General features: G+C 44.6%; 1 protein-coding gene across 8 annotated transcripts in view; it reads left to right on the top strand.

Annotated features, from left to right (window-relative positions):
* LOC138763359 (plexin-A1-like) overlaps nt 1-27373 on the top strand; it is a 339669-nt gene that overhangs the window by 89974 nt on the left and 222322 nt on the right. For all 8 annotated transcript variants that reach the window (XM_069937350.1, XM_069937352.1, XM_069937351.1 and 5 more), the window contains one exon: nt 14719-14901. In XM_069937350.1, the coding sequence (XP_069793451.1) occupies nt 14719-14901 (183 nt within the window). The remainder of the gene's footprint in view (nt 1-14718; nt 14902-27373) is intronic.

Genomic DNA, 27373 nt, shown 5'->3' with positions numbered 1-27373 from the left:
TTTGGGAGGACAAACCCAAGTTGGACTTGCACAATAAACAGCAGGCCACTGAGGACTACAGTAGAAAAGAGTGATCTGGGAATACAGATGCATAACTCCTTGAAATGGTGTCACAGAGAGAGAGTTGTAAAGAGAGCTTTTGGCACATTAGCCTTCATAAATAAGTGTTGGAGCTGGAATGTTAAGACACTGGTGAGGCCAAATTTGGAGTATTGGGTACTGTTTTGAACATGTATGTACAGGAAGGCTATGAATAAGAATGAAACAGTGCAGAGAAAAAATTATAACAATGTTGCCAGGACCTGAAAAGCTGAATTGAAGGAAAAGGTTGAACAGGTTAGGACCTTATTCCCTGGAGTGTCGGAGAATGAGGTGCATTCTCTGCTAAGAATGCGCCTGAAATAGAGGCCCCTTGAATTTCCGTTCAGGTGGCACAGCTAAAAGCGCAGTGCTGGCCACCTGAAAGGATAGCTGTACTGGATGTACCTCTCAGCGCATTCTGGCTCCTGTCCCTTCGGGCTGTCAGATTTGGGATGGCTGGCTGTCAGAGTTGGGACAGCCGACATGGGCTATCAGCGCAGGGACGTCCCAACACTGATCCCGCTGCCCTGCTCTCCCAACAGCTCGATATCAGTCCCTACAGTGTGGGGCAGCTGGCGCAGCCTGCAGCAGCCATTCCAACCACTAATGCCTGTGCTGACCGCCCCACAGTGTGGGGACTGATATCGGGCTGTTGGGAGAGATCAGTGTGGGGATGTCCCCGCGCTGACAGCTGACGCGCTGACGTCCTGCGCCAGGGGCAAGGGGCAGCTGGGAGAGGAGCTGTCAGGTGCTCGCAGGCTGACTGTCATCCCGAATGCAGCCGTTTTCAGGCAGCTGCATTCAGATGGCTGGGGAGGCCACTGTGCTGCGGCGATTATCCCTCTTGGAGGAGGGTTACAAAGTTCACCTCGCAGGCACCTCCTGCATGGCCTCCTGACAGCTGCATATTGCCAAAATATGTGGCTTTACAAGCAGGGGAATTGGCCACCTGAAAGTGCCTGTAGAGGTACACAAAGTGATGAGGGGTATAGATAGGGTAAATACAAGCAAGTTTTTTCCACTGAGGTTGAATGAGGCAAGAATTAGAGGAAATGTGTTAAAGGTGAAAGATGAAATGTTTAAAGGGAACATTCGGGGGAACTTTTTCACTCAGGGTGGTGAGTATTTGGAACAATCTGCCAGCGGAGGTGGTGGATGTGGGTTCGATTTCAATATTTAAGAGACGATTGGATGGGAAGGTTGTGGAGGGCTCTGGTCCAGGTGCAGGTCAACAGGACGAGGCAATATAATAGTTTGGCACAAACTGGATGGTCTGAAGGGCCGGTTTCTGTGCTGTCGTGGTCTAGGTTAGCCTTGATAAAGGGTTCAAACCTACACGTTGATATACCATTTTTACCTGTGGATGCTGTCTGACTGCTGAGTTCCTCCAGAACTTGTTTGGTTGTATATTTATTTCCATGACAATAAAAAAAACTTAAACCTTGACATGATTCTCCAAATCAAATGAGCAGGACTGAATTGCTTGCTGGGTAAATCTAGGACTTTTGTCATTAACAAGTTAATTGGAGACTTAATTATTTATTGATGCATCAGTAATGGGTTTACCAGTCGATGTATACAGCTGTATTTGTTGTTTCACAGTGTTTATTGAAACACTGACACAGTTGGAGCTGAGTGCCGTAATGATTCAGCGACTTCACTGCCATGCAGCAGATTGTGTGTGAGAGGATTAGTGGATTTGGAGATGCTCAATGCCTGACTCCTTCTGGGATTCTGTGGGCTGTGATCTGCCACCTGACTCCCTTTGGAAAGTGGTATAGCTAATCAGATGCAATCTGCCCTATCACCTTGCTGCGATTGGCTCATTGCAAAGGACAATTGATTTGTGGGAATCAGGAGAGAGAGCAGTGGATGCCAAGGGAGCATATGGCCAACTTTCTATTATGTCAGCACTGAATGCTGGTGTGGAGTTATACAGCATAGATTAAGGCCCTTTGGCCCAACCCTTCTATGTTGACCAAGATGTCTACCTGTACTAATCCCATTTGCCTGCATGTGGCCCATAGCCTGAAAACCATTCCAATAAATATTTTGTAATTGTCACCTTCTCTACCAATTCCTCTGGCAATTCATTCCAGATATGCCCTACCCTCATTTGGGCAGCCAATATCACCATCACTTCTCACTACTTTCTTCAGGCAGAAGGTGCAGACACCTGAAGATCATCCCAGTTTTTTTTCCAACAGCCGTCAGGCTCTTAAACATCTCCATACAAATTTCAGACTTATTTTCAGCGTACATAGATGACATCACGTACAACACTGAGATTCTCTCTCCTGTAGGCGAGGCAGAATTTCCACTTGTTGGTTGTGCAAAAAAAACAAATGGCGCAATCCAAGAAAAAAGTCAATAAAGTGCAAATATAAGAGTTCTTAAATGAGTCCCTGATGGAGTTTGTTGTGGAGGAATCTGATGATGGCGGGGTAGCAGCTGTTCCTGAACCTTGTGGTGTGAGTCTTGTGGCACCAAAACCTCTTTCCTGATGTTAACAGTGAGAACAGTGTGTGTGCTGGCTGATGTGGATTTTTTTTTTTTTTTTTTTGTGTGCTCGACATTGTTTATTACACAGAATACACATGTCCAAACTTAAATTATCTCTCTTTTTTTTTTTTAAAATTTTTTATTTTTCACACCATAAATCACAATAGCCATGATATACACTTTTTCTTTTCCACACATTTACAGCGACTTTTTCTCCCTCCCCCCTCCCTCCTCCCAAGCCACCCCCCCCTCTCATCCATTTTAGGTATACAATCTAGGTTGCATTAATTCAGTCAGACAATGTTGTCATTCAACAAAAATACACCAGAAATTCTACAGAGTCCATTCTTTTCTTTCCTTCTCCTTCCATCAACTTAGGTAATGTTTGTTCCCGGTAGGTTTTCGCTATTGTATTTAATGTAAGGCTCCCATATTTGTTCGAATATTTCAATATTATTTCTTAAACTATATGTTATTTTTTCTAATGGAATACATTTATTCATTTCTATATACCATTGTTGTATTTTCAAATTATCTTCCAATTTCCAGGTTGACATAATACATTTTTTTGCTACGGCTAGGGCTATCTTAACAAATCTTTTTTGTGCATCTTCCAAGTCAATTCCAAATTCTTTATTTTTTATGTTACTTAGGAGAAAGATCTCTGGATTCTTTGGTCTATTAAATAAAATAGCTGATGTGGATTTTTGATGATTACTGTTGTTCTCTGATGGCAGTGTTACCTGTAGATGTTCTTGATGTTCTTTTAGTATGCTGGCCTTTATCAATCATTGCATGGAATATAGGAGTTGGGAGGTGATGTTGAGATTGTATAAGACGTTGGTGTGGCCTAATTTGGAGTTTTGTGTGCAGTTCTGGTCGCCTAATTATAGGAAGGATATAAACAGAGTGGAGAGAGTGCAGAGAAGGTTTACCAGAATGTTACCTGGGTTTAAGCATCTGGAGTATGGGGAGAGATTGGACAGATTGGGTCTTTATTCTTTGGAGCTTAGAAGGTTGAGAGGGGATTTGATAGAAGTATTTAAGATTATGAAAGGGATAGACAGAATGGATGTGGATAGACTATTTCCGTTAAGAGGAGGAAAGATTAAAACAAGAGGACATGAGTTAAGAATTAAGGGGCAGAAGTTTAGAGGTAACATGAGGGGGAACTTCTTTACTCAGAGAGTGGTAGCCGTGTGGAATGAGCTTCCGGGAGAAATAGTGGCGGCGGAGTCAATTGTATTATTTAAGAAAAGGTTGGACAGGTATATGGATGAGAAGAAGATGGAGGGTTATGGGCATTGTGCAGGGAGGTGGGACTAGAAAGGGGTGTTTGGTTCGGTGCAGACTAGAAGGGCCTAATGGCCTGTTTCCGTGCTGTAATTGTTATGTTATGTTATGGTGGGGAGGGTTTTGCCTGTGTTGTCTACCTTTGAGGCTTTACTCTCAGGGTATTGGTGTCCCCATACTAGACTGTGATGCCGCAGGCCAGCACACTTTTAACCACTGTTACGAGCCCAAAGGACTCCAAGACTCATCAGCAATAGACATTCTCCAAGACAAGTGGCTTTCAAAACAAAAGTTATTTTTTATCAACTTCAAACATGAAAATAGAATCAAACTTTAACTTAACTTTATACTCTATACTAACCCAAATTACCCCCTTCTAATTTTAAGTGCACGTGTATGTAATGTGTGTCGGTAGATTTAAGAAAAGTTCTTTGGTTCACAGTTCAATCTCACTTCTCCTTCTTCCAAGTTCTCTGGTTGCAGGCAATCACCATACTGTGCACAAAATTTAACATGTATAATGTTCACCAGACTGTTGTGCTTGAAAGATAAATGTTTACCACTCAGGAAGGTTCTTGTAGTGTTTGCAGAGAGAGATATTTGTTGCTCCAGGATTTCCACCACTAGTCATCTCAGGGTCTCGCTGATTAAACTTGCCCCATCAGGGTCTTCCAGATGGTAACCTCTTTCTTCAAGCTACCACAGAGTTCCATTCCTTCCTCTACTTCAAGAGAAACATCAGACAGATAGCACTTCAGCCATCTACTGCTCTGGAACTTGCTTTCATCAGTTTCCCCTGGATTGCACTTTTCAGTTACTTGTCAGTGTCCCACACACTAACTGACTGACTGAGCTGTAAACTCAACTCTCTTTTTCTTTTCCAACTGAAACTCCAAAGAGAGCATGTGACTCACGTCTTGCAAAACCCCCACCTTCTTTAGCAAACCACAGGAGTTCTTTCTTCTGCTCCCATCTGTTGTTAGATAAATAAAATCCGGGAGCAACCTTTCTATGAGCACTTTGCAGAAAGGATACTGATAGACAGCAAGACAATGGTCAAGCATTTTATGCCGTCAGTTCAATTAACATCTACTTGTGAAGGGTGCTTACATTCTCCTAGAGATCCTGCAATGTGAATTATTCAGTCTTTCAAATAAGATCTTTTTTTAAAATGTGTATACGTATGTGACTTGCTCTAAATTTTATAAATTCTCCCCAAATATTAATATTGTTACACCATACATCTGTAGAAATTTGCCAGGGTTTCTGATTTCATACCAAACCTCCGCAAACTCCTGAGGAAGTAGAGGCGCTGATGTACTTTCATCATGATGCCTTTAGTGTGTTGAGTCCAGGAAAGATCTTCTGAGATAGTGACTCCCAAGAACTTAAATTTGCTCACCCTCTTCACCTCTGATCCCCCAATGATCACTGGATCATACATCTCTGGTTTTCCTTTCCTGAAGTCAACAATCAGCTCCTTGGTTTTGGTGACATTGAGTGCAAGGTGCCTAATACCAAAGTACAGAATACCAAAATACCAAAGGACCACCTCAACCAGAATACCAAAATACCAAAGGACCACCTAAACAACTGTCTGCACTATTGAAACCTCCACAAGGTTATTTCCCAGCCTCCTCCTCAGCAGGGGGAAAAGTCTCAAGTTATCCAGCATCTCCTTACAATTCGGGCTCACCGGTCCCAGTACATAGAACACTACAGCATAGTACAAGCTCTTCAGACCCCGATGGTTTGCCGACTTGTATAAACCTGCTCAACAATCCAAACATTCACTACCTCACACCCATAACTCTATTTTTCTTGCATCCATGTGCCTGCCTGAGAGTATTTTAAATGTTGCAATTGTACCAGACTCCACCACTATCCCAGTAATGCATTCTAAGCACCCACTATTCTCTGTTTTTAATATTAAAACTTTACTCCCGAAATCTCCCCTAAACTTTCCTCCCCTCACTTTATATTGGTAATATTCTTGTGCATCTTTTCTATAGCTTTCCAGCTTGATGACTTATTTCAAAAGCAAATTCGCTAAAGCTGGTGCATGTCTAATTATTGGTCATGGTTGTGGGGGTGTTTTCTAACTTAATTTCCTTTAATATATATTTCTATAACTATGGTGGAATAGTATCATGTATTCTTAATTAACTGTTGTTGGAGCACTCTACTGATATCTAGTATGGTTGGTGGTCCCAACAGATAAGGGAGGACATTTCAGCTTGCCCCATCTGGATATGGGATAATCCATGAGACTTTTCAAAGTTGCCAACCTCAAATCGCTGGTTTAAAGTGGGCCTGCCAATAATTCTGGAGCTGTGGATCCCAGAAATCTCCTGTGGTCTCAAAGTCTGAGTCACCCTGAGCAACTCACATCCTCTTCTGGGGTTTTGGGGAAGTATTGTGTCCTGCAAGTTCCACGGTGGAAGAAGTTGGAGGGGCACAGGAAACTGGGTGTTGGAGCCACATCCTGCTGGAGGGACTTGGCAGGTTGAGCAGTATCCATGGTGGGGGGGGGGGGGGAAAGGATGGTAATTCTTTTTTTCAGGTTGAAAACTTTTCAACAGTCCAACCCGAAATGTTGACCATATAATAGGGTGGACAGCAGCACTTTTTTTATGGGACGACAATAGCAAAAATTAGAGGAAACCTGTTTAAGGTGAATGGAGGAAAGTTTTAGGGAGACGTCAAAGGTAAGTTTTTTTTGAGTGGTGGGTGGCTACAATGCATTGCCAAGGGCTGGTGGTAAAAGACTCTTAGGCACATTAATCTGAAGGAGCAAAGCGTTAGATTGTTGTGGAGGAGGTTCACATAGGTTGGTTCAACATTGTGGGCTGAAGGGCCTGTACTGTTCTATGTTCTTTTATTCCCTTTGATGCTGTACCATCCACTGGATTCCTCCAGCAGGTGTTGTGGGTTTGTTTACACACTGTTCCACAGGCAAGTGTTTTCAGGAGGCCAGTCTGCCCCAGAAGCTCGCTCCGGATTTTCTGTGGCTGACAAAAAGAATTTGCGATTCCATTGGAGCATTTGCAATGTCTTGAAGAATGGCGAGCAGGTGTCAGAGTTGTGATGTTGCAAACATAGGTAAGCTCCTCCACCTGATGTGATGCCAAAGATCAGATCACTGCTGAGATCTTTTTTTTGTAATTTAACTCCCGAGATACAGCACGGTAATAGGCCCTTCTGGTCCCCGAGTCCATGCTGCCCATATACATCCATGTGACCAATTAACCTACTAACCCTATATGCCAATGGAATGTGGGAGGTAACCGGAGTGCCTGGAAGAAACCCACATGAAATGGGGAGAACGTAGAAACTCATTACAGACAGTGGCGGATTCTAACGTGGGACGATGATGCTGTAGAATGTTGCGCTACCTGCTACATTATTACAGCGCCAACAATCCATGTTTGAATCTGATGCTGTCTTTAAATTTGAAGGGTAAGGGCTGGAGCAGGCAGTTGGGAAGAGTTCCCTTCTCTTAAGGTCTTAAGAAGGGGTCTCTGCCTGTGTCTTTCATCACCCCCCCCACCCCCCCCCCCCCCACCTCCACCTCACCCCGCGCCCTCCTCCTTTAATGTGACATCAATGTGCTGTGAACAGGCGGCAGATGGATGTCTGTCAGCTGGACTGATTGGACACTCTGGGGAAAGGGAAGGTCTCTGTAAACGTGGGGAGCGGCAGCCCCATAGGTCAGCTGCCCATCATTAATTTTGTACAGCTCACCTCTTCCATTACTTCAACGTGTGGGCTAATTAAAGACAGCAAATACTGCTTGAGCTGCAGAATTCCCATTAGCTGCCTGAACTGGCTAGCAGATGGGAAACAGCGAGGGATGCACAGAGATCCATTCAGCCATGGAGTGGTCTCGCTCCTCCCCTCCCACCGTTCTGAGCATAATCCCCATTCATAAATATTCAGACCCCTGACGATATAACCCTGTGTCCTTGATTTGTTCCTAATGTGACACTAATTTCTGCCCCCCTTCACCCAACCACTCCATGACCCACCTGCCCATTCTGCCTGCCCTGTTGCACAGCAGATAAATTGCCCTGAGACTGCTCGCTTGGTGTAGTTTTAAGGGGCTCCACCCAGTATGTTTTCAGGCTGGGTATTCTCACTGGGTATCACTTCACTAGGCCTCTTTCACAAGCACTTGGCTCGTGGAGACAAAGATTCTCCCATCTGGAACCTTCCTGCACTACTGGAGTCACAATCCCTGACCTTGAGGTGGTGCTGTGAGGGTGAAATGATGTCCATCTTCCTCTGCCTTGTATACGTGGAAGTAAGGTCTGGGGAAAAATGCTTGAAGTATGTCCCAATCATCTGCAAAACGTGGTATTTTGAACTTGTGGCCTGTTCCCATGGATGCACGCTGAGCCATAGAGGACCTTGGCCCATCTCCTCCATGCCAGTCAAGGCAATAGATTGGGCCAGTCTCACTTGTCCATGTCTTTCAAAGCGCTCATTTCTAAATCTGTCTGAATGTCGACATCGTGCCATTTCCAATTTCCTCTTGCTCCCTGTACCGGGACTGCTCCTGGAAGATCAAAAGCAGCTCCATGAAAGACTCATTTTGCCTGCCTAGAGCACATGGAGATGACAGTGCAGGGATGCTACCGGCTGGCACATTCCAGGCTGCAGGAGTACATGCTAGTCCCAAGCCAGGCCGTCCTGATTTTGATGCTCCTCTACTGGAGTGTTGATGGTTGTGGGGCGAAGATACTGTGCACTGGAAGGAAATGGTCTTCTATAATTCCTTGAATTATAGAATTCAGTTGACTGTGGAATGTTTAGGAAATGTGAGATGCACTGACACTTTGTAAAGGGACCGTGAATTGAACAGTCAGAGCTGCTGGAAGGACTCTGAGCATTCTGGCAGCATTCATGGAGAAAAATGGCTATTCAACACTTCGGGTTACCACCATTTATAGACTAAAGTAGGAAGGGGAGATGACACCCCCCCCCCCCACCCCACACATTCCTTTTTTTTGCACTTGTGAAAGGAAGGGAATGAAGGCGGGCCGCTGGGCACAGTGGCAGCATTTCCTCTCGCTGTGCATCACTAACACCTGGGAGCCCGTATGGGGGCTGAACCGAGGGGTCGGAATGGTTTCTGACACGTCCACAGGGTGGGCTGCCTGTCTGAGTTTGACGTAACCACTTGCTGGGAAGGAAGAGCACCACAGAGAGAGCACACAGCGCAGTGTGGGGAAGCATGTTACCTCTCATTAATATGCATAAATTCACTAATTAACATTGAATCCTTGTCACTGCCATTCTTGGTGTATTCCCCCAATCCCTGAAGTAGGTTTTATTGCAAATTGAAAAGATTGTATGTGTTAGTGAGTTTCTTCGCTTAGGGATGAGGCATGTTTATCAGGAAGATCCCATAAGTGTGTTATTGGAGAAGGGAGGGGGATGTCTGTAAATGTGGTTGAAGGGAAAACGCCCATTGCCTTGGAGTTGTGGTGTGGTGGCTTGGGCACAGCATAAACGTGCACGGGTGTCGAGCAGTGCACAGGGTGACGGGCGCAGGGCGCCGGACGATGGGCGCTGGGGTCGGGTAGTGCATATGGGAAAACCTGAACAGGTGGTTATCAGGTTTGACTGTTTTCTAGGAGTTTAACCCTGCCTCCACTTCAGCTGTATTTCAAATTATGAGTGCTCTGCCTTCCAACCTAAGTGAACAACCTCTCCATTGCATGAAGCAGTTTCTCAGAGATGGTACAGTAACACATTTAATTTCCCAAGAAGATGACAGGAAAGAAGGTTTTGGGGAAATGTCACCCAGAGTGTATTGGGTGGTGGTGGAGGAGGCTGGTTCAATGGGGATATTCAAAAGACTCTTCGATAAGCCCATGGATGTAGGGAAAAAAGTTATGTTTGTGAGGAATGGTAAAATAAGATTGTTTTGTAGTAGTTTTACATAGGCTGGCATAACATTGTGGGCTGAAGGGCCTGTACTGTTCTATGTTCATTGGAAAGATCTAAATTTTAAATTTTGATTTCACTGTTAAGTTGAAGTTAAATGCTACCATTGTCATTATTAATCTTGTGACCATTTTTCGGTGAACTATTTGTGAATCCAAAGTGAGGCCAGAGTGGCTATTTGCAAGCTGCCTGAAGGTCATGCTTTTCACCATATTTCTGTACACGTGACAGAAGACAGCACAATTTAATGATGCAGGATAATACTTTAACAGTGAATGTAGTACTTTGAATTTTTGCTTGCAGCTGTAACGAAGAAAGCAGTTTCTGCAGTTAGACCCTGCAATCAGCGGTGTGATTGGTCAGGGATCATCTGTGTTGGAAGGGTTGATGTCCTGCAGGTATGGGTAGGGGTTGTGGAGAAAGCTCCCTGCCCCTAATTGAGGAGCTTGATCGGACTTGATTTTGATAGGACCATAGAACATTACAGCACTGAAACAGGCCCTTCATGTCTGCACTGAATTACTTTTCTGCTTAGTTCCACTGACCTGTACCTGAACCATATACCTCCATACCCCTCCTGTAATGTACCTGTCCAAATTTTTAAATATCAAAATTGAGCCTGTATTTACCAATTCAGCTGGCAGCTCGTTGAATTGCATGTTTCCCTAAACATTTCTCCTTTCACCCTGAACCCATGTCCCCTAGTTTTTTTTTATTTTGCCACATCCCTGTGGAAAAAAGACCTCCTGCATTTATTCTATCTTTTCTCATCAGTTATTCTGTGGTCTCAACAGCCGTGTTGTAAATAAAAATAATTAGACCTTTTTATCCATGTATCAGTTTGAATGCCATGTGAATATTACAGTGTTTCCCGCTTCTGTCACTCCTACCCACAGACTTCTGTGTGGGAACAGTTGTCCGTTGGGTCCCTTTGAGTGGGTCATGTGCTGCCTTCATTGTAGTTGCCACTTTCGGGGATTTAGCGGAAAATTTCCTCTGTTTTGGTCTTTACCTGTAATAAAACAGATTATTTACTGTGGTGCACAGAAATTGATGATGCAGCACTCTTCAGAAATCATTCATCTAAACTTGGGGGAAAAGGAAATGTGCTATTAGAACACAAGGATAAGACCATAAAATATATGAACAGAAACTGACTGTTCAGCCTGTTGAGTCTGCTTCGCCACTCAATCATGAGCTGATCCTTTTGCCTGCTCAGCTCCACTCCCCAGCCTTCTCCCCATATCCTTTAATGTATTCGAGAGGGTCCTGAGGGCAGGAACGGTTCCTGAAAACCCTTGGGCGCAGAAGGTTTCCTGATCATGTTGGAGGTCTGGATCTTGAGCTTGGGTTGCCGATGGATCAAACGGGGGTCTGTGAGGCTGTGGGAGCACTGGAGGTGAATTCACAGATACCTAGTGCCTCTGAAAGGATTCTCTGCTTCTTTTTCTCCTATTGTTTGGGGCACTGGGCAATTCTCATGGCGACTCTTTGTTTGCCTTACGGCAGACAAATGTTGAAGTAAAGTAAATTCCCTCGTATTTGGAATTCAAGCAATTGGCAAAAATTTGAGAAACATAAATATAAATAATAAAATAAATAAGAATAAAATAATAGATTAAAAATATGCAAGTTTAAAATTGTAAAAGTAAATGCTCTCTGAAGTGTCACAAACTTTTTGTGAAGATGGGAGCAAATATTCAACCAACAAAGTAACTTGTTTGTGCTTTACTCGTAGCATCTGTTTAAATAAATTTCTGTGAAACAACAGTGGCATCGCCCAGGATGAAGGGCTGGTTGATGCCACTCTCCATTGGGGTGTCTCTATTAAAGTGTCTCCTTATCCTTGCTTAGTAAGAGTTGCCCCAGTCAGAGGCTTTATCTGTAAACTTGAGGGGGGGGGGTTAATTATCTATGATGTTATTGTTCGTCTTTTGGGTGGCTGTGAAGGGGGAGGAATCTGCAGATGCAGTGGTGGTTAAGTGTTTTCAAAGAATGTGACTGAAAATAAAGTCAAATGTTTTAAAGATATTTATGCAAGCAAAGTTTGTTCATTTAAATACAGTACTTTTGTCTTTTAAACTTTTTATTGTTAATGCAGGTGTATTAGTTAGGCATTATAAGAATAAGTCTAAAGCAACTGGAAAATATACTTATCCGATATCTACCAATCCCCACAGGTTCCAGATACCATGGGTTTTACTGGGGTATATCATGTATATTAAATTTTAAATATTATGTGACCACACAGGGACCTTTGAATAGCTATAAATGTTAAATAAAACTAAATCATCTCAAAGAAACATTTGTGCACAATTAAAATCTTAGTGATGTGATTAAAAATATGTCCAGTATCTCTGCCTCTTTATCTATCTTCATTGAAATTGGTGGGGCATGGATCTGTAATAGTTAGAGTGCTACACCATAGAAACTGACCATAGTTGCCCATCAAATTCTTTTTACATTAATCCTATTTTTTATTCTCACCACATTATAAGAGCAAGGAGGCCATGTTTGTTTTTTGTTTTTTTTTAAATTTTTTATTTTTCACACCATAAATCACATTAGCCATGATATACACTTTTTCTTTTTCACACATATACAGTGACTTTTTCTCCCCCCCCCCTCCCTCCTCCCAGGCCACCCCCCCACCCCCCCCCTCATCCATTTTAGGTATACAATCTAGGTTGCATTAAACCAGTCAGACAATGTTGTCATTCAACAAAAATACACCCGAAATTCTACTGAGTCCATTCTTTTCTTTCCTTCTCCTTCCATCAACTTAGGTAATGTTTGTCCCCGGTAGGTTTTCGCTATTGTATTTAATGTAAGGCTCCCATATTTGTTCGAATATTTCAATATTATTTCTTAAACTATATGTTATTTTTTCTAATGGAATACATTTATTCATTTCTATATACCATTGTTGTATTTTCAAACTATCTTCCAATTTCCAGGTTGACATAATACATTTTTTTGCTATGGCTAGAGCTATCTTAACAAATCTTTTTTGTGCATCCTCCAAATCAATTCCAAATTCTTTGTTTTTCATGTTTAATGAACAAGGAGGTCATGTTTAATGCACAAGCATGTTGGAGAAACTTAGCTGTCATACAGGGTTCTTTATGTAGCAATGATAAATGTACGTAATCAACATTTTGGGCCGGAGCCCTTCATCAACATATGAGCAAAAAGCAGCCAGGCGCCTGAATAAAATGGTAGTGGAGGGGCACAGGGTCACAGGCAAGAGGTCACCAGTGGATATGGGTGGGAGGGCAGAAGTGAAAAATGCTGAGAATCAGTGGTGGAGGGGATAGCTCTCTGAATGGAGAAGGAAGGGCATGGGAGCTGGGGGGATGGAGGCAGAGGGACAGGGAAAGAGAAGGGAGTGGTCTAATGTAAACAGGAGAAGTTGATGTCAATAACATCTGGTTGGAGAGAGTCCAGATGATAATATTCCTCCAGTTTGTGGGTGGTCTTGGTTTGACAGTGCATGAGGCCATGGACAGGCACTTTGGTGTCAGAAGGTGGTGTGGATCTGGAATAGCAGGCCACTGGGAGGTCCCCGTTATTGCAGCAGGCAGAGTGAAGATGCCCAAAATGGAGGTTATTTTGCAGCGGTGTAAAACTTTAGTTAGGCCACACTTGATGTACTGTATGTAATTCTGCTGCCCCATTACACAAAGCATGTAAAGGCTTTGGAAAGAGAGCAGAAGAAATTTACCAGGATGTTACCTGAAATGGAGGGGAGGAATTAGGGGGAAAGTTTGGACAATCTTAGGCTGTTTTCCCAAGAGGCTGAGGGGTCTGTTTCTATGCTGTACTGTCTACGTATTCCCAGCTTCCACACTCAACTACCCACTTCCACATTTGGGGCAGTTTACAGTGGCCAATTAACCCACTGACTCGCATGTGTTTGGGAGAAAACCGGAGCACCAAGAGAAACCCATGGGGATAACATGCATACAATCACCCAGATGGTACCTGAGGTTGGGATCGAACCTGGCTCTCTTGTGCTGCGAGACAGTGACTCCACTTGCTGTGCTAAGGTATCTGGCATGACGTGAATTGGGATCTTAGTGGCTCTGGGGAATCAGAACAAGACTCTGTCCAGCTGCAGGACTTTGGGGAGGTGAGGCTGGGTTTTGTGGGGGTCAGTGGGGCAACATTTATGTACCTGGGAATCTGCAGTGAAGTGTCACCACTGGAGAGATGTCTTGGCACTTTCTTGCAGTTCCCAGCCAGCAGAGCCAGGCCAAGTGATGGTAAGAGCACTGAACATCAGGCAGAAGCTACAGGAGTCTGAAGTCCGGCACTTCCAAGTTCAAGAGCAGTTCCTTTCCAACAGCTGTCAGGCTCTTAAACTTTCCCACATCAGCCACATCAACACTTCAAGACCAGGAGAGATCTGAATGTGCAAGTGTCGCAATTTCTATACACAACTGGTCATCCAAATGAAAATTTTGGCTCATTATTATATTTCTCTTTTTTAATTTTTTCCCCTCTTTCAATCACCTTAATTACACTTAATTTGTGTTTTATGTACCTGGGAAGCTGCAACAAGTAGGACTTTTATTGCATCTGTACACTGCACTAGTGCGTATGACTGTAAACTCTCATTCAAGGTCAGGGGAAGGGGCTGTGTAAGTTGACCTGATTTGAAGGCAAGAAGGGGCGACCTTGACCTTGGTGCTACTGTGTCGTATCAGACCCAAGGTTACTTCAAACAACCCTCCTGCGAGTGGCAGCCAAGGATGCACAGGAGGATCCCAGGGGGTCTCGTGGGTTAAGTGGCTAGATTTGCTGAGGATCTTCATGGGCGGGGACCGTGGGGAGCCTCGTTAGGTGAGTGGAAAGCTTGATTTGTTTTTCTTCTGTTATTCCTCACAGCCCCTGCAGATCGATGACGACTTCTGCGGGCAGGACTTCAACCAGCCGCTGGGTGGGACCACCCTAGTGGAGGGCATCCCCCTCTTGGTCGACGGAGAGGACGGCATGACATCCATTGCAGCCTATGACTACAGGGGCCATTCAGTGGCCTTCTTTGGGACCAGGAGTGGGAAGATTAAAAAGGTAAGGGCCTGGTGGTTTAACATCTCAAACCACAGCTCGTGACTGCTTCATGGGTTGGTGCTATCTCAACCCACGCTGTAATAGGCGTGCAATGCTGGAATGTTGCACATTTCAGGGGCAAATAATGGATAGATAAATGGGGGAAAGGGCCCAAAAATGGCAGATGGAGTTTAATGCAGACAAATGTGAGGTGATGCATTTTGGGAGGGTAAACCAAGAAAGGACATAGTAAATGATAGGGCCCAGAGGAGGGCGGGGGAGCAAAGGGATCCAGGAATACAGATTCATTGTTCCCTGAAGGTGGCATTGCAGGTGGAAGCTTTTGGCATCTTGCCTTTATACATCAAAGTATTGAGTATAGGAGTTGGAAATTGTTTAAGACATTGGTGAGGCCAAATTTGGAGTATTGTGTGCAGTTCTGGTCACCTAATTACAGGAAGGATATCAATAAGATTAAAAGAGAAGATTTACTAGGATGTTGCCAGGTCTTCAGGAGTTGAGTTATAGGAAAATATTAAACAGGTTAGGACTTTATTCATTGGAGTGAAGAAGAATGAAGGGAGATTTGACAGAGGTTTACAAGATTATGGGAGGTGTAGATAGAGTGAATGAAAGTAGGCTTTTCCCACTTAGATTGGGGAGATAAATATGAGAGGTTGTAGCTTTAAGATGAAAGGAGAAAGGTTTAGGGGGAACGTTGGGGTAAATTCTTCACTCAGAGAGTGGTGGGAAGGTGGAATGAGCTGCCATCTGGTGTGGAGAATGCAGGCTTGATGTTGAGTTTTAAGAATAGATTGGATAGATGGGAGAGGTCTGGAGGGTCATGAATGGGTGCAGGTCAATGGAACTAGCGTAATAATGGTCAGCACAGACTAAAAGGGCTGAATGGCTTATTTTCTGTGCTGTAGCATTCTATGGTTCTTTGATGGGGAAAATCTGCCATTGTTGCAATGGTTTGATGCTACTGTCAGCATTTGTTTTCATTCCTTTGCTTTTCCCGTGTTGCCTGTGGATTTCTAAATCCCAAATGATGCCGGAGAGTGGTCTCTTTCTTGCAATGCCACAAAATAAAGCTTTGGTACATGTGCCAAAGAACTAGGGTTGCTGTGATAGTAATTGTATTTCGAGGAGGCCTTTGCTTTGCAGTCCTGCTCCCTACTCTTGGTAGTTGTGTTCATTCATGTTCTGTGGTCTGGAGAAACACTTCTGACTGGAGGTATACATACAGTCAGATGATGATAAACTTGATCTTGAAGTGGGAGGATCAATGGCTGGTTGTAGGTCAGCATGAACTCGATGGGCTGAGGGGTCTGCTTCCTTGACGAATCTCTCCAGCCATTGATCAAAATCTGAAGCTGGCTCGGGGCCCCCACCCTTGCAACCAGGCTCCCGTCTCGCTGGGTACGTCTCTGTGTCTCTGCGGCTGAGTGCCCCTTCAGATTCCAGCTCTTTTCCATGACCCTGACAGGGAGAGACGGGTTGACGGGAAGTTGAAAGGAGCAGAGGCAGCACAGGTAGTCATGAGCAAAGAAGCCGCCAGCTCTGCATTTGTTTCTCTGTTTTCCACTGTCCTCTAGATGTTGGGGAATTCTATGTACAATAGCTTGAATGAAGCAGTGTTATCCATACCACTCGCCTGCCTTTTACAGGGAGTGAATTTAAACATGTAGCATATAAGAATTTGGGAAACGTTGAAAGAATGATCCATTGTGAAATTTCTCCACTTGGACTTTCCTGAGCCCTGTGCTGAAGTGGTGAACCCAACTCACACATCACACCAATCACCTCCCCTCCACTACCTATGTCCATGCAGCCCTGGAAACGTAGATATCCCATCCTGACCACTCTCTCCTACCCACCCTTCCTGTCAGGAAGAAGATTTCCGAGCATGAGGTCATGTACCACAGGATTCAAAGACAGTTTCTTCCCCGCCATTATCCAGAATCTGAATGAACCCCATACTCGTAAAATAAAGTTGTCTTTACTCTGTTTTAACTGATCTCCCTCTAACTTTGCACTGTTTATTGCTGTACTGCTTGCAAAATGAACTTTCTCACTGTAACTTTGAACATCAGATAATAAATTTGAACATAAGCAATGGTCTCCTGAGAATAATATGGGACATTAGGTATTTATTTTTAAATAGGTTTGAGGTAGGGAAGGTTTAGATTGTTGAGTACATTCATATAGGTTGGCACCATGTTATGGGCTAAAAGGCCTCTCGTGTGCTTCTATGTTCTATGCCTATGCCTTCAGCTCTCCGAGCCCCAGTTCTAGAATTCCTTCCCTAAGCCTCCTTGCCTCTTTTCTCTTTTTTAAAAAATTTTAAAAAAATTTTCACACTATGAACCATATTAACCAAAATACACACATACACCCTCTTGAATATACAGTGTCATTTTCTCCCCTTTTCCCCCCCTTTCCCTCCTTCCTTCCCACCTCCCTCCCTACCCACTGAACGTTCTACATATACAATATAATAAACCCATTAAACAATTGAAGCCATAAGCACCTGGCAGCCAACTACCTCTCTCTCAACTTCACTCCACACCCTCCCCATATGTCCATCATCTCTCCCTGGTTCACCAATCCCCTGCTGGCCCCTGTCTAACCCTTTCCACCCTTGTTCTCATTATCCTGGCTATCTCCCCTCTGCACACTCAAGTCTTGATGAAGGGTGTCTGAAACATTCTTTTCCACCCATGGACACTACTCAACCCAGAGTACTTCCAGCATTTTGGGTTTTTTTTTGCTCTAGATTCCAGCATCTATTGTCTCATGTAAAATACACCAACAGGCAATAAGTATAAATTAATACACAAGAAAAAGAAGATAAATATAAAAGGAGAGGTAAATGTTTGCAGTTACTGTTTCAATAAAAGTGTGGGAGAAACTGAACCTCCAAACCCCTCCGTGCAAAGAAAAAGGGCCTTTTGTTGGTAAGCTACAGGCAAGTAGAAGATGTAAGTGAGAATGATGGAAATGGATTGGGGTTAAATCTTTCCACCTTTCTCTCTGTGGGACCTTCAGTCCTCAGCTTCAAGCTTCAGATTTTAGGGAAGCATGCATTATAATAGATATAGTTAAGAGTGGGTGCAAGCAGGTTTTTTCCAGAGGTTAGGTGAGATTAAAAAGTAGAGGACGTGGGTTGAGGATGCAAGGGGAACTTCTTCACACAGAGAGGTGGGAGTGTGAAATGAGCTGCCAGCTGAATTGGTAAATGCAGGCTCAATTTTGAAATTTAAGAAGAATTTGAACAGGTACATGGATGGGACGAGTCTGGCCTGGTGCAGGTCAATAGGATTGGGTAGAATAATGGTTTGGAATGGAGTAGAAGGGCTGGTTTCTGTACTGTAGTGTTCGATGGAATGTGTTTCATTCCAGCCCAAGCTTGCTCTCTCCCCAGCTCCTCTGTTTGGTCGTGGCAGCTGAAAGACCCTGAAAAAAAATTAGTAATCCAACGTCGGAACTAATAACCAGCAGGATGTTGGTTCAAATCCCACTCAGCCAACTCGATAATCCCAAAGTTTGCTGCACTCAGTTTAAAAAAAAAAGTAACACAAAGCTAATGGATTGTTGTTCTTAATTAACCCAGTTGGGGAAACATCGGTTTTCACGTGCTGATGCTTATTTCAAATTCCTCTGTCGTCTCCACCCACTGGTGTCTAATCTCTTCCAGCCCCTCATTCTTCTCAGACATCTTTGCTTATCTAACTCTTGTTTGATCAAGCCTAAATGTAATCACTTCTCCATGGCAGCTATGTCTCTGGACGTCAGGATTTTTTTCCCCATAAAGCACCTCTCTCTCTCTCTCTCTCTCTCTCTCTCTCTCTCTCAGTAAAATACTAATTCACCAAGTGCCTTGTCCCTACCCCAATAAGTCTGCACAGAAAAATAAGCCATCGATAACACTCTTGCAAAGTTCCTGCAAATGGTTTACTGTTTCCAAACGGGCTCTGCAATGTTTCTTTTTTTTTTATTTGCTTGTTGGTGAGCTGTGGATGTTGTGTTGATTGTCCATCCCCAGTTGCCCCTCTGCAAAGGAGTTGTATTGTAATTGTGGAGATGCTAGATTTCCTTCCGTGAAGGTGAAATGCTTGCTTTTTCAACAATTCAGCAGTTAGGCAGATACTGTTACGGAGACTAGCTTTTAAAAGAAAAAAAAAGTCCGGACCTATTTAATTACAGGTGACCCCTGTGGTTCCGTAGTTTAGCTTGCAGAAATTCATCCTCACGGAATTCACAAACCGTACAATCTCAGATTGGGTCTTAAAATCCTCTCTTGTGGAATTGTGTGTTAGTTTTTAATTTTTGTTCTCATTTTTTTGGCATGTTCACAGATGTGGCTTCAAGTCGCGGACAAATGTGATGTGGTGGGTTTTTGGGAAGACAATCCCTCCTACTCCACCCATCCTTCTGTGCTTGAAATTTGATCCTGGCAGTTGAGTGCCCAGAATGTTACAATGCTGTATTGGGGACCATTCCAGAAATGCATGGAATTTGAAGGGGATAGGTGTATCATTCCTTGAAAATGACAACTAAGGTGAATGGGATGGTTAAGAAGGCCTTTGGCATGCTGGCCATCACTTAGCATAAGTACAAATGTTGAGACTTCGTGATTCAGCTGTTGAGACTACACATGGAGTACAGTAGTACTGAATGCAGTTCTGGTCACCCAGCTCTAGGAAGGACATTAATAAACTCGAAGGGGTGCTGAGGAGATTCATCGGGATGTTGCCGGGACTGGAGTTATAGAGAGAGGTTGGATTGTCTGGGTCATTATTCTCTGGAGCGAAGGAGGCTGAGGAGGGGAGCTTATCAAGGTTTATGAAATCATGAGATGCACGGATAAAGTGAATGTTCATAATATTTTTCCCAGGGCATGGATTTCAGGAAGAGGGAAGAGATTTGAAAGTAAGCTGAAAGGCAATTTTTGCATTGAAGGGGATGTGTCTCTGGAATGAGTTTCCAGAGGAGACTGTAGAAGAAGACACTCAAAAGGCATTGAATAGATTTGTGGATACGAAGAGTTTAGATGAGCCCAGATTGCCAACTTGATAAGCATGGACCAATTGGGTTGAAGGGCCTGTTTTGTACTGTATGACCTGATCATGCTGAAGAAGGGGCAGGGGAGGTTGGTTGGGATGTTGCTTGGGCTGCCATGTCTCCATTACAAGGAGGGACTGGGGACTGGACCAGAGGTTGTGGTGGGTTTTCACTTGTGGAAATGCCACTGTAGATGCTTGGGTTTTCCAAGTCTAGATGGTGAAAATGACATTCCCTATGTGTTGCTAGGAATCAGATCTCATTACATTTATTAGATACCCACATCCGATGCTGGTATCCGATGTTTTAACCTTGAGCCTCAGTGCTGGTGTTTTGTCCTCCTGCTTATATTGATGCTTTTAATCCATCCAGAGATGTGACCAAACGGCTCCAGGTTTTTGATCCTCTTGGAACCAGTCCAAGTCCATTGTAAAACTGCTGGCTCACCGGATAGTTGATACTGCTTCACAAACCAATTGTCTGAAAAGGCAGATTTAGCCAACATGCTTATTTGATGCCTAGTTTTAACTTTCCCTCACACCCAGTGTCTGTCAGTGATCCATGGGGCAGAGAGGGATTGAATTTCAGAGCAGGAAGTTTCTCCTGCAACTTTACAGGGTGCTGGTGAGGCCGTGTCTGGAGTGCAGTGTGCTGTCCTGGTCTCCTTGCTTGAGAAAGGATGCATTGGCATTGGAGGCAGTGCAGAGGAGGTTCACAATGATTATTCCAGAGGTGAGGGTAATTAGCGGTTAAGGAGAGATTGAGACACCTGGCATTGTACTCACTGGAATTCAGAAGAACGAGAGGTGATCTTACAGAAGCATATAACATTTTGAAAGGAGTAGATAAGATAGAGGTAGGTAAGTTGTTTCCACTGGGAGGTGAATCTAGAAGTCTGGAACAGCCTCAAGATTTAAGAGAGTAGATGGATGGAGGATGGAGATGAAGAGGAACTGCTTCACCCCGAAAGTGGTGAATCTGTGGAATTCTCTGCTCAATTAACAGTAAGGCTGTCTCACGGAATATATTTAAAACTGTTAGATTGTTGCATTGTAGGGGAATTTAGAGTTCTGGGGAAAAGACCGATGGATGGAATTGAGTACATGGTGCTTGTTAATTGCAACTGATCAATCTGGAAAGTTGTAGAGATGGAAGACTGAAGAGAGAAAAATAAAGCAACACTTGAATTATGAGATGCAAAACTTGAGATTTGCTGGAGATCAGAAATAAGAGAATGTTGGAAATAACCAAAAGGCCAGGTCCATCTGTGGGGAGAGAAGCAGGGTCAGGCTTCCAAGTTAGTATACCGTGTCTCTAGTTTCGCTTACTGCAATAGAAGCAGAGTGGTTCAGTATTTCCCTCTAGGGTTCTGGAGATCCTCGGGCTCCTCATTTCACTCACTATTCCTTGTCAAACTCTTTTCCATTGGTTAACCATCCGTGATGAGCTTGCTTTGGTTAACATGGGAGAGATAAAGTCACTCAGACTGGGTGATGTTAGGGCAGATGGGTTACAAGTCATTGCGGAGCTGCACAAAATGAGGACAATTGGTATGGATGTACATTGTGAGAGGGTTTGCATGCAGGAGTGAAGATATCCTATTCCAGTCACACAGAGCCTTGGATTATGATGGACATTGCTGGTTTACTAACGTTCAATTGCGTTTATGGTGTGGGGGAGAAAGTTTAAGGGAGGTGTGTGGGGAAAATATTTTGCAGAGAGCGGTAGGTGCCTGGAACGGGTTGTCAGGAGTAGTGGTGGAAGACACAGTAGTAATGTGTAACAGGCTTCTATATAAATGCATGAGTCTGAGGGGATAGAGGAGTATCTATCCAGTACGAGCAGCAGAGCTTTAGTTTGATTTTTTTTAAGAGATGCAGCAGGGCAACAGGTCCTTCTAGACAAGAGTAGGTGCTGCCAAAATCCACCCATGTGACCGATTAACCTACTAACCCCATACGTCTTTGTTCAGCTCAGTAGACTCTGTTCCTGTGCTGTACTGTTTTCTGTTCTTCGAAGGCTCCACCTGCTGTGAAATCTCAAACTGGGTGGTCATAGGTTGGTAGGCTGTCCCTACATTCTTTGGAGGAGAACCTTATTGGCTTTCAGAGGACTGGATGGAGGGAGGGTGTTGCCCTACATGCAGGGGCCAGTTTTAGAATAAGGGTAGATCCACTAAAATGGGTACAGAGCTGTGCAGCACTTTGGTCCAATGCCTTGGAGGGGTGAAACCAGGAAGTCTGTAGATGTTGACTTAAGTGCTGGAGAAACTCAGTATAGATCCATAGGAGGTTGTAAACCTGTGCTCTTCCCCCTGCGCTTTCTTCCCTCCTCCCCACCACATTTTTATTCAGGTGCTTGTCTACTTTTTTGCTCATATCTTGAGAAAGGACTCAGGGACGAAATGTTGGCTAAGTAGCTTTACCTCCTATGGAAGCTGTGAGACCAGCTGAGTTTCTCCAGCGCGTTTGTGTATCATCTCGGAGGGGAGTGTGGACAGGGACCGGGAAGGTGGGGCCACACGCTGGGGCCAGGATGCTTCCTGCCGTTGAATCTGTTACACAGATGTGAGGTGAACATCTGTGCAGCAGGTCGCCCAGCTGAGATTGGTGGAGTAGTGAAGTCATCCAGCAGGGAGTGAACCCCAGGGAGCTGCAATATGTAAATTAGCAAGTCAATTTCCCTATTTTCATGTGTAATTAGAAGACGAATGGCTTGCATTAAGCATAAGGTAACATGTCATGTCTGCATTCCTATTTCTTGATCACATTTGCTGGGAACGTGCGGACTGTGGGGAAGGGATCAGAGGAGGAGTCCTTGAAAGGAGGGAGGGTGAAGGAAGGGAATTTTATAATGAGAGTTTATTGTCATACACACGAGCACAATGTACATTTGCTCTGAAATTACAACTACAATAGTTTCAATGTGGCAGAGAGTGAGATAATAATGAGCAAACCATAGATCATTACAGCACTGCACCATAGTATAGTCCCTTCAGCCCACGATGTGCCAATCTATGGAAAACAAATCCACAACAATCTAACCCTTCCCTACCCCACAACAAGAACCCTCTATTTCCATAGCATCCATGTTTCTAAGAGACTTTTGAATATCCCTATTGTACCTGGATCCACCATCATCCCAAGCAATGCACTCGAGGCACCCTCCATTCCCTGTGCGGAAAACCTACCGCTGATCTCCCCTCAACTTTCTTCTACTCACCTTAGATATCCCTTGTATTTGCGAATGTTGGCCAGGGAAAAGATGCTAGCTGTCCACCATCTCAAGCCTCCCCATGAAGTCACCTCTCATTCTTCGTCACTCCAGAGTGAAAAGCCCGAGCTCTTTCAACCTTGTTTCAGCAGGTCAGGCAGCCTCTGAAGAGAAATAGACTGACGACGGACCCTTCATCTCTTTTTTACATAGCCTCTCCGTTTCTGGAAATGATTCCCAATTTCCTGGAGCACAGTCTGTGTAAAAAGATCAGAACAGGAATAAGGACTCATTCCCATTTTGATATTTTACCTCTTCAACCCCTAGTAAATTTCCCAGATTGCATACAGTTTAAAGTTAACTGCAGGAATTCCATGAACAATGGGCTAATCCCGCCATACTTCCGGTATGCTATCTAAACTTGCTCAAAGAAACAAGATTTTGAGTTTTGGTTGTTCGTGTGTGAACGACAAATGCTGCAACCTCTAACATTCTTCAGACTGGTAAAATCACGCAAATTCTACCTTAAGAAAAACATGAGTTTCTCACTCTGGTTGCTGCCTGGCCAGCTGAGTCCTCGAGAACCTTGCGTGTAATTCCTCAAAAGATGAGGTTTCAACAGCAAAATTAAAATTTATTGGCTGCAAAATGCTGCAGATCATCCCACTCAGGTGTTATGGGACAGCCACTGTCTCAAACACTGCCCTGCTGGGAACCTGAGGCATATCCCAGTGGTATATTATAAGTTCCTCTGTTTGCGCGAAAGCCGCACTGTGATTCTGGGAGAATATTCTCGGCGACACTAGGTATTATTTTATTTAGGAGAATTTAGCTCCAAGAAAAGTGCAGAGAACAAAACAAAGGACTCTACATCACCTTTGTTGACCTCACCAAAGCCTTCGACACCGTGAGCAGGAAAGGGCTTTGGCAAATACTAGAGCGCATCGGATGCCCCCCAAAGTTCCTCAACATGATTATCCAACTGCACGAAAACCAACAAGGTCGGGTCAGATACAGAAATGAGCTCTCTGAACCCTTCTCCATTAACAATGGCGTGAAGCAAGGCTGTGTTCTCGCACCAACCCTCTTTTCAATCTTCTTCAGCGTGATGCTGAACCAAGCCATGAAAGAACTCAACAATGAAGACGCTGTTTACATCCGGTACCGCACGGATGGCAGTCTCTTCAATCTGAGGCGCCTGCAAGCTCACACCAAGACACAAGAGAAACTTGTCCGTGAACTACTCTTTGCAGACGATGCCGCTTTAGTTGACCATTCAGAGCCAGCTCTTCAGCGCTTGACGTCCTGTTTTGCGGAAACTGCCAAAATGTTTGGCCTGGAAATCAGCCTGAAGAAAACTGAGGTCCTCCATCAGCCAGCTCCCCACCATGACTACCAGCCCCCCCACATCTCCATCGGGCACACAAAACTCAAAACGGTCAACCAATTTACCTATCTCGGCTGCACCATTTCATCAGATGCAAGGATCGACAACGAGATAGACAACAGACTCGCCAAGGCAAATAGCGCCTTTGGAAGACTACACAAAAGAGTCTGGAAAAACAACCAACTGAAAAACCTCACAAAGATAAGCGTATACAGAGCCGTTGTCATACCCACACTCCTGTTCGGCTCCGAATCATGGGTCCTCTACCGGCATCACCTACGGCTCCTAGAACGCTTCCACCAGCATTGTCTCCGCTCCATCCTCAACATTCATTGGAGCGCTTTCATCCCCAACGTCGAAGTACTCGAGATGGCAGAGGGCAACAGCATCGAGTCCACGCTGCTGAAGATCCAGCTGCGCTGGGTGGGTCACGTCTCCAGAATGGAGGACCATCGCCTTCCCAAGATCGTGTTATATGGCGAGCTCTCCACTGGACACCGTGACAGAGGTGCACCAAAGAAAAGGTACAAGGACTGCCTAAAGAAATCTCTTGGTGCCTGCCACATTGACCACCGCCAGTGGGCTGATATCGCCTCAAACCGTGCATCTTGGCACTTCACAGTTTGGCGGGCAGCAACCTCCTTTGAAGAAGACCGCAGAGCCCACCTCACTGACAAAAGGCAAAGGAGGAAAAACCCAACACCCAACCCCAACCAACCAATTTTCCCCTGCAACCGCTGCAACCGTGTCTGCCTGTCCTGCATCGGACTTGTCAGCCACAAACGAGCCTGCAGCTGACGTGGACATTTACCTCCTCCATAAATCTTCGTCCGCGAAGCCAAGCCAAAGATTATAAGTAGGCAGGCCGGGTGTGATTCCCACATTCCAGCAGTTAACTTGAGCCCAGTTTGCCTTTGGGCATGGATTATCTTTGGAAGCATTCAGTCCTGGTCTCCTGACAGCAGGCTACAATTTGTGCCTGCGGTTTCTCTGGTAGAATAGTCCAGTCTCAGATAGACGAGACAGATTGCAGTGAACAGAAGAGAGACAGCAGCAGGAGCTCCACACTTTGCAGTAACACCTGTCTCTCTCCAGGACTGCCCACTGGGTCACCTATTCCCACAGCAACAGATGTTAGGTGTCCTCTACCTTCTATCTCAAAGTGAAAGACTTCACATTTCCTGCCCCCTTTTGCTTTGGACAAAGTCTTGGAGACAGTTATTTAAAAAAAAGCAGGAAGAGCCTTGGTTAGTGGTTGCGTAATCTGCCATTGATGTCCCACTGTACATTAGGCAGTGTGGTGTTACAGGCATTTGGGCTGCAGAGTTTGTCCTAGTTATTTGCCTCACCACCTTGAGCCACTATTAAAGCAAATTTCAGAGCATTGAGAATGTGGGGGTAATAAAATGGGACGTGTAAATGGTCAGTATAGACCGAGAGGGGGAAGGGACAGACCATGCTGCTTCTCTGTAGGATTTTGAAACTGAGGGACCTGACTGCAGCTTAAGTTGAACTGGAGATGGTCGAAGGGTGGGGATATGGGCAGACTAGATTCAGGGGGTCAGAGCTCCTCACTCCGTAGATTCAGAATCACTGTTGGAAAATTGCTGCCCACTTCATCTGGTTGCATTGCAAATCAACAGTGATCCCTGTGGTAAGAGAGGGGAGCAAGCCTTTGTATTGAACTGGCAACAAACTACCCTTGGTGATTGTGCAAAATGACGATTTGAACGGTTATGTTCGATGTACAGAAGTGTGATGCCAACAATGCGAAGTAAATTCTCAGTGGATGGTGTGACTGATTTGACTCCAGCTCGCCAATCTCAAACCCTGGGGCTATCATGGAGATCTCAGATAAGGAAGATGTTCATAAAATGGGTGGTGCTCAGCAAGTTCCCACCACAATTGTGCCCAGTTTAAGTTCATCAGCCTGCCCCTTAGCAGTTTGGGGTCCACAGACACCCGCTCTATAAGCAATTCCGCGGATTAACGAATCGCGTTCTAATGAGGTTTCACTGTATTACTTTGTAGTTCTTTCAGGAGTCTGATAATGATGAGGAAGGAACTGTCCTTGCAACTGGTGGTGTGTGATTTCATATTCATGAATCTTTTTCCCAATGGGAGTGGGGTGGAGTGTGTGGCCGGAGTGGGAAGAGTCTTTTATAGTGTTGATTGCCTTTCTGAGGCCATGGGAAATGTAGATGGAGTCGATGGAGGGGAAGGGCGAGTGATGGACTGAGCCATGTTCACAACCCTCTCAGTGTCTTGCCACCATGTTCCCGCCCCACCAGAGGGGACTCCAGTATTGTGAGGTACTGTCTCTGCCATTTGTGCCACTGTACCACTGCTTGTGCTCCAGATTCTACTTTGATGCCCTTTCGTGCAACCTCCATTTGGCTGTTGGGATTCCTCATCCACTTTTCCCTGCCTCCTATCTCTCCACAATCAGTAAGATTGAAAGAGTGCAGAGAAAATTTATAAAATGTTGCTAGGACTTGAGGAGCTACGTTTTAGCGTAAGGTTAAACGGGTTAGGACTTTATTCCCTGGAGCATCAGAGAATGAGAGGAGAGTTGAGATAGGTATGCAAAATTATAATGGGCAAATGAAAGCAGGCAAGAACTAGAGAACAAAGGTTAAGGGTGAAAGGGGAAATGTTTAAGGGGAACTTCTTCAATCAGAGAGTGGTGAGAGTGTGGAACGACCTGCCAGAGGAGGTGGTGGTTGCAGATTCGATTTTTGACATTTAAGAGAAAATTTGGAAATGTACATGGATGGGTGGGATATGGAGGCCTATGGGCTGGGTGTGTCAATGGGACTGGGCAGA

This window comes from Narcine bancroftii, chromosome 5 (assembly GCF_036971445.1).
Source record: "Narcine bancroftii isolate sNarBan1 chromosome 5, sNarBan1.hap1, whole genome shotgun sequence".
Lineage (NCBI taxonomy): Eukaryota > Metazoa > Chordata > Chondrichthyes > Torpediniformes > Narcinidae > Narcine > Narcine bancroftii.
This window is presented reverse-complemented; position numbering and strand designations above follow the sequence as displayed.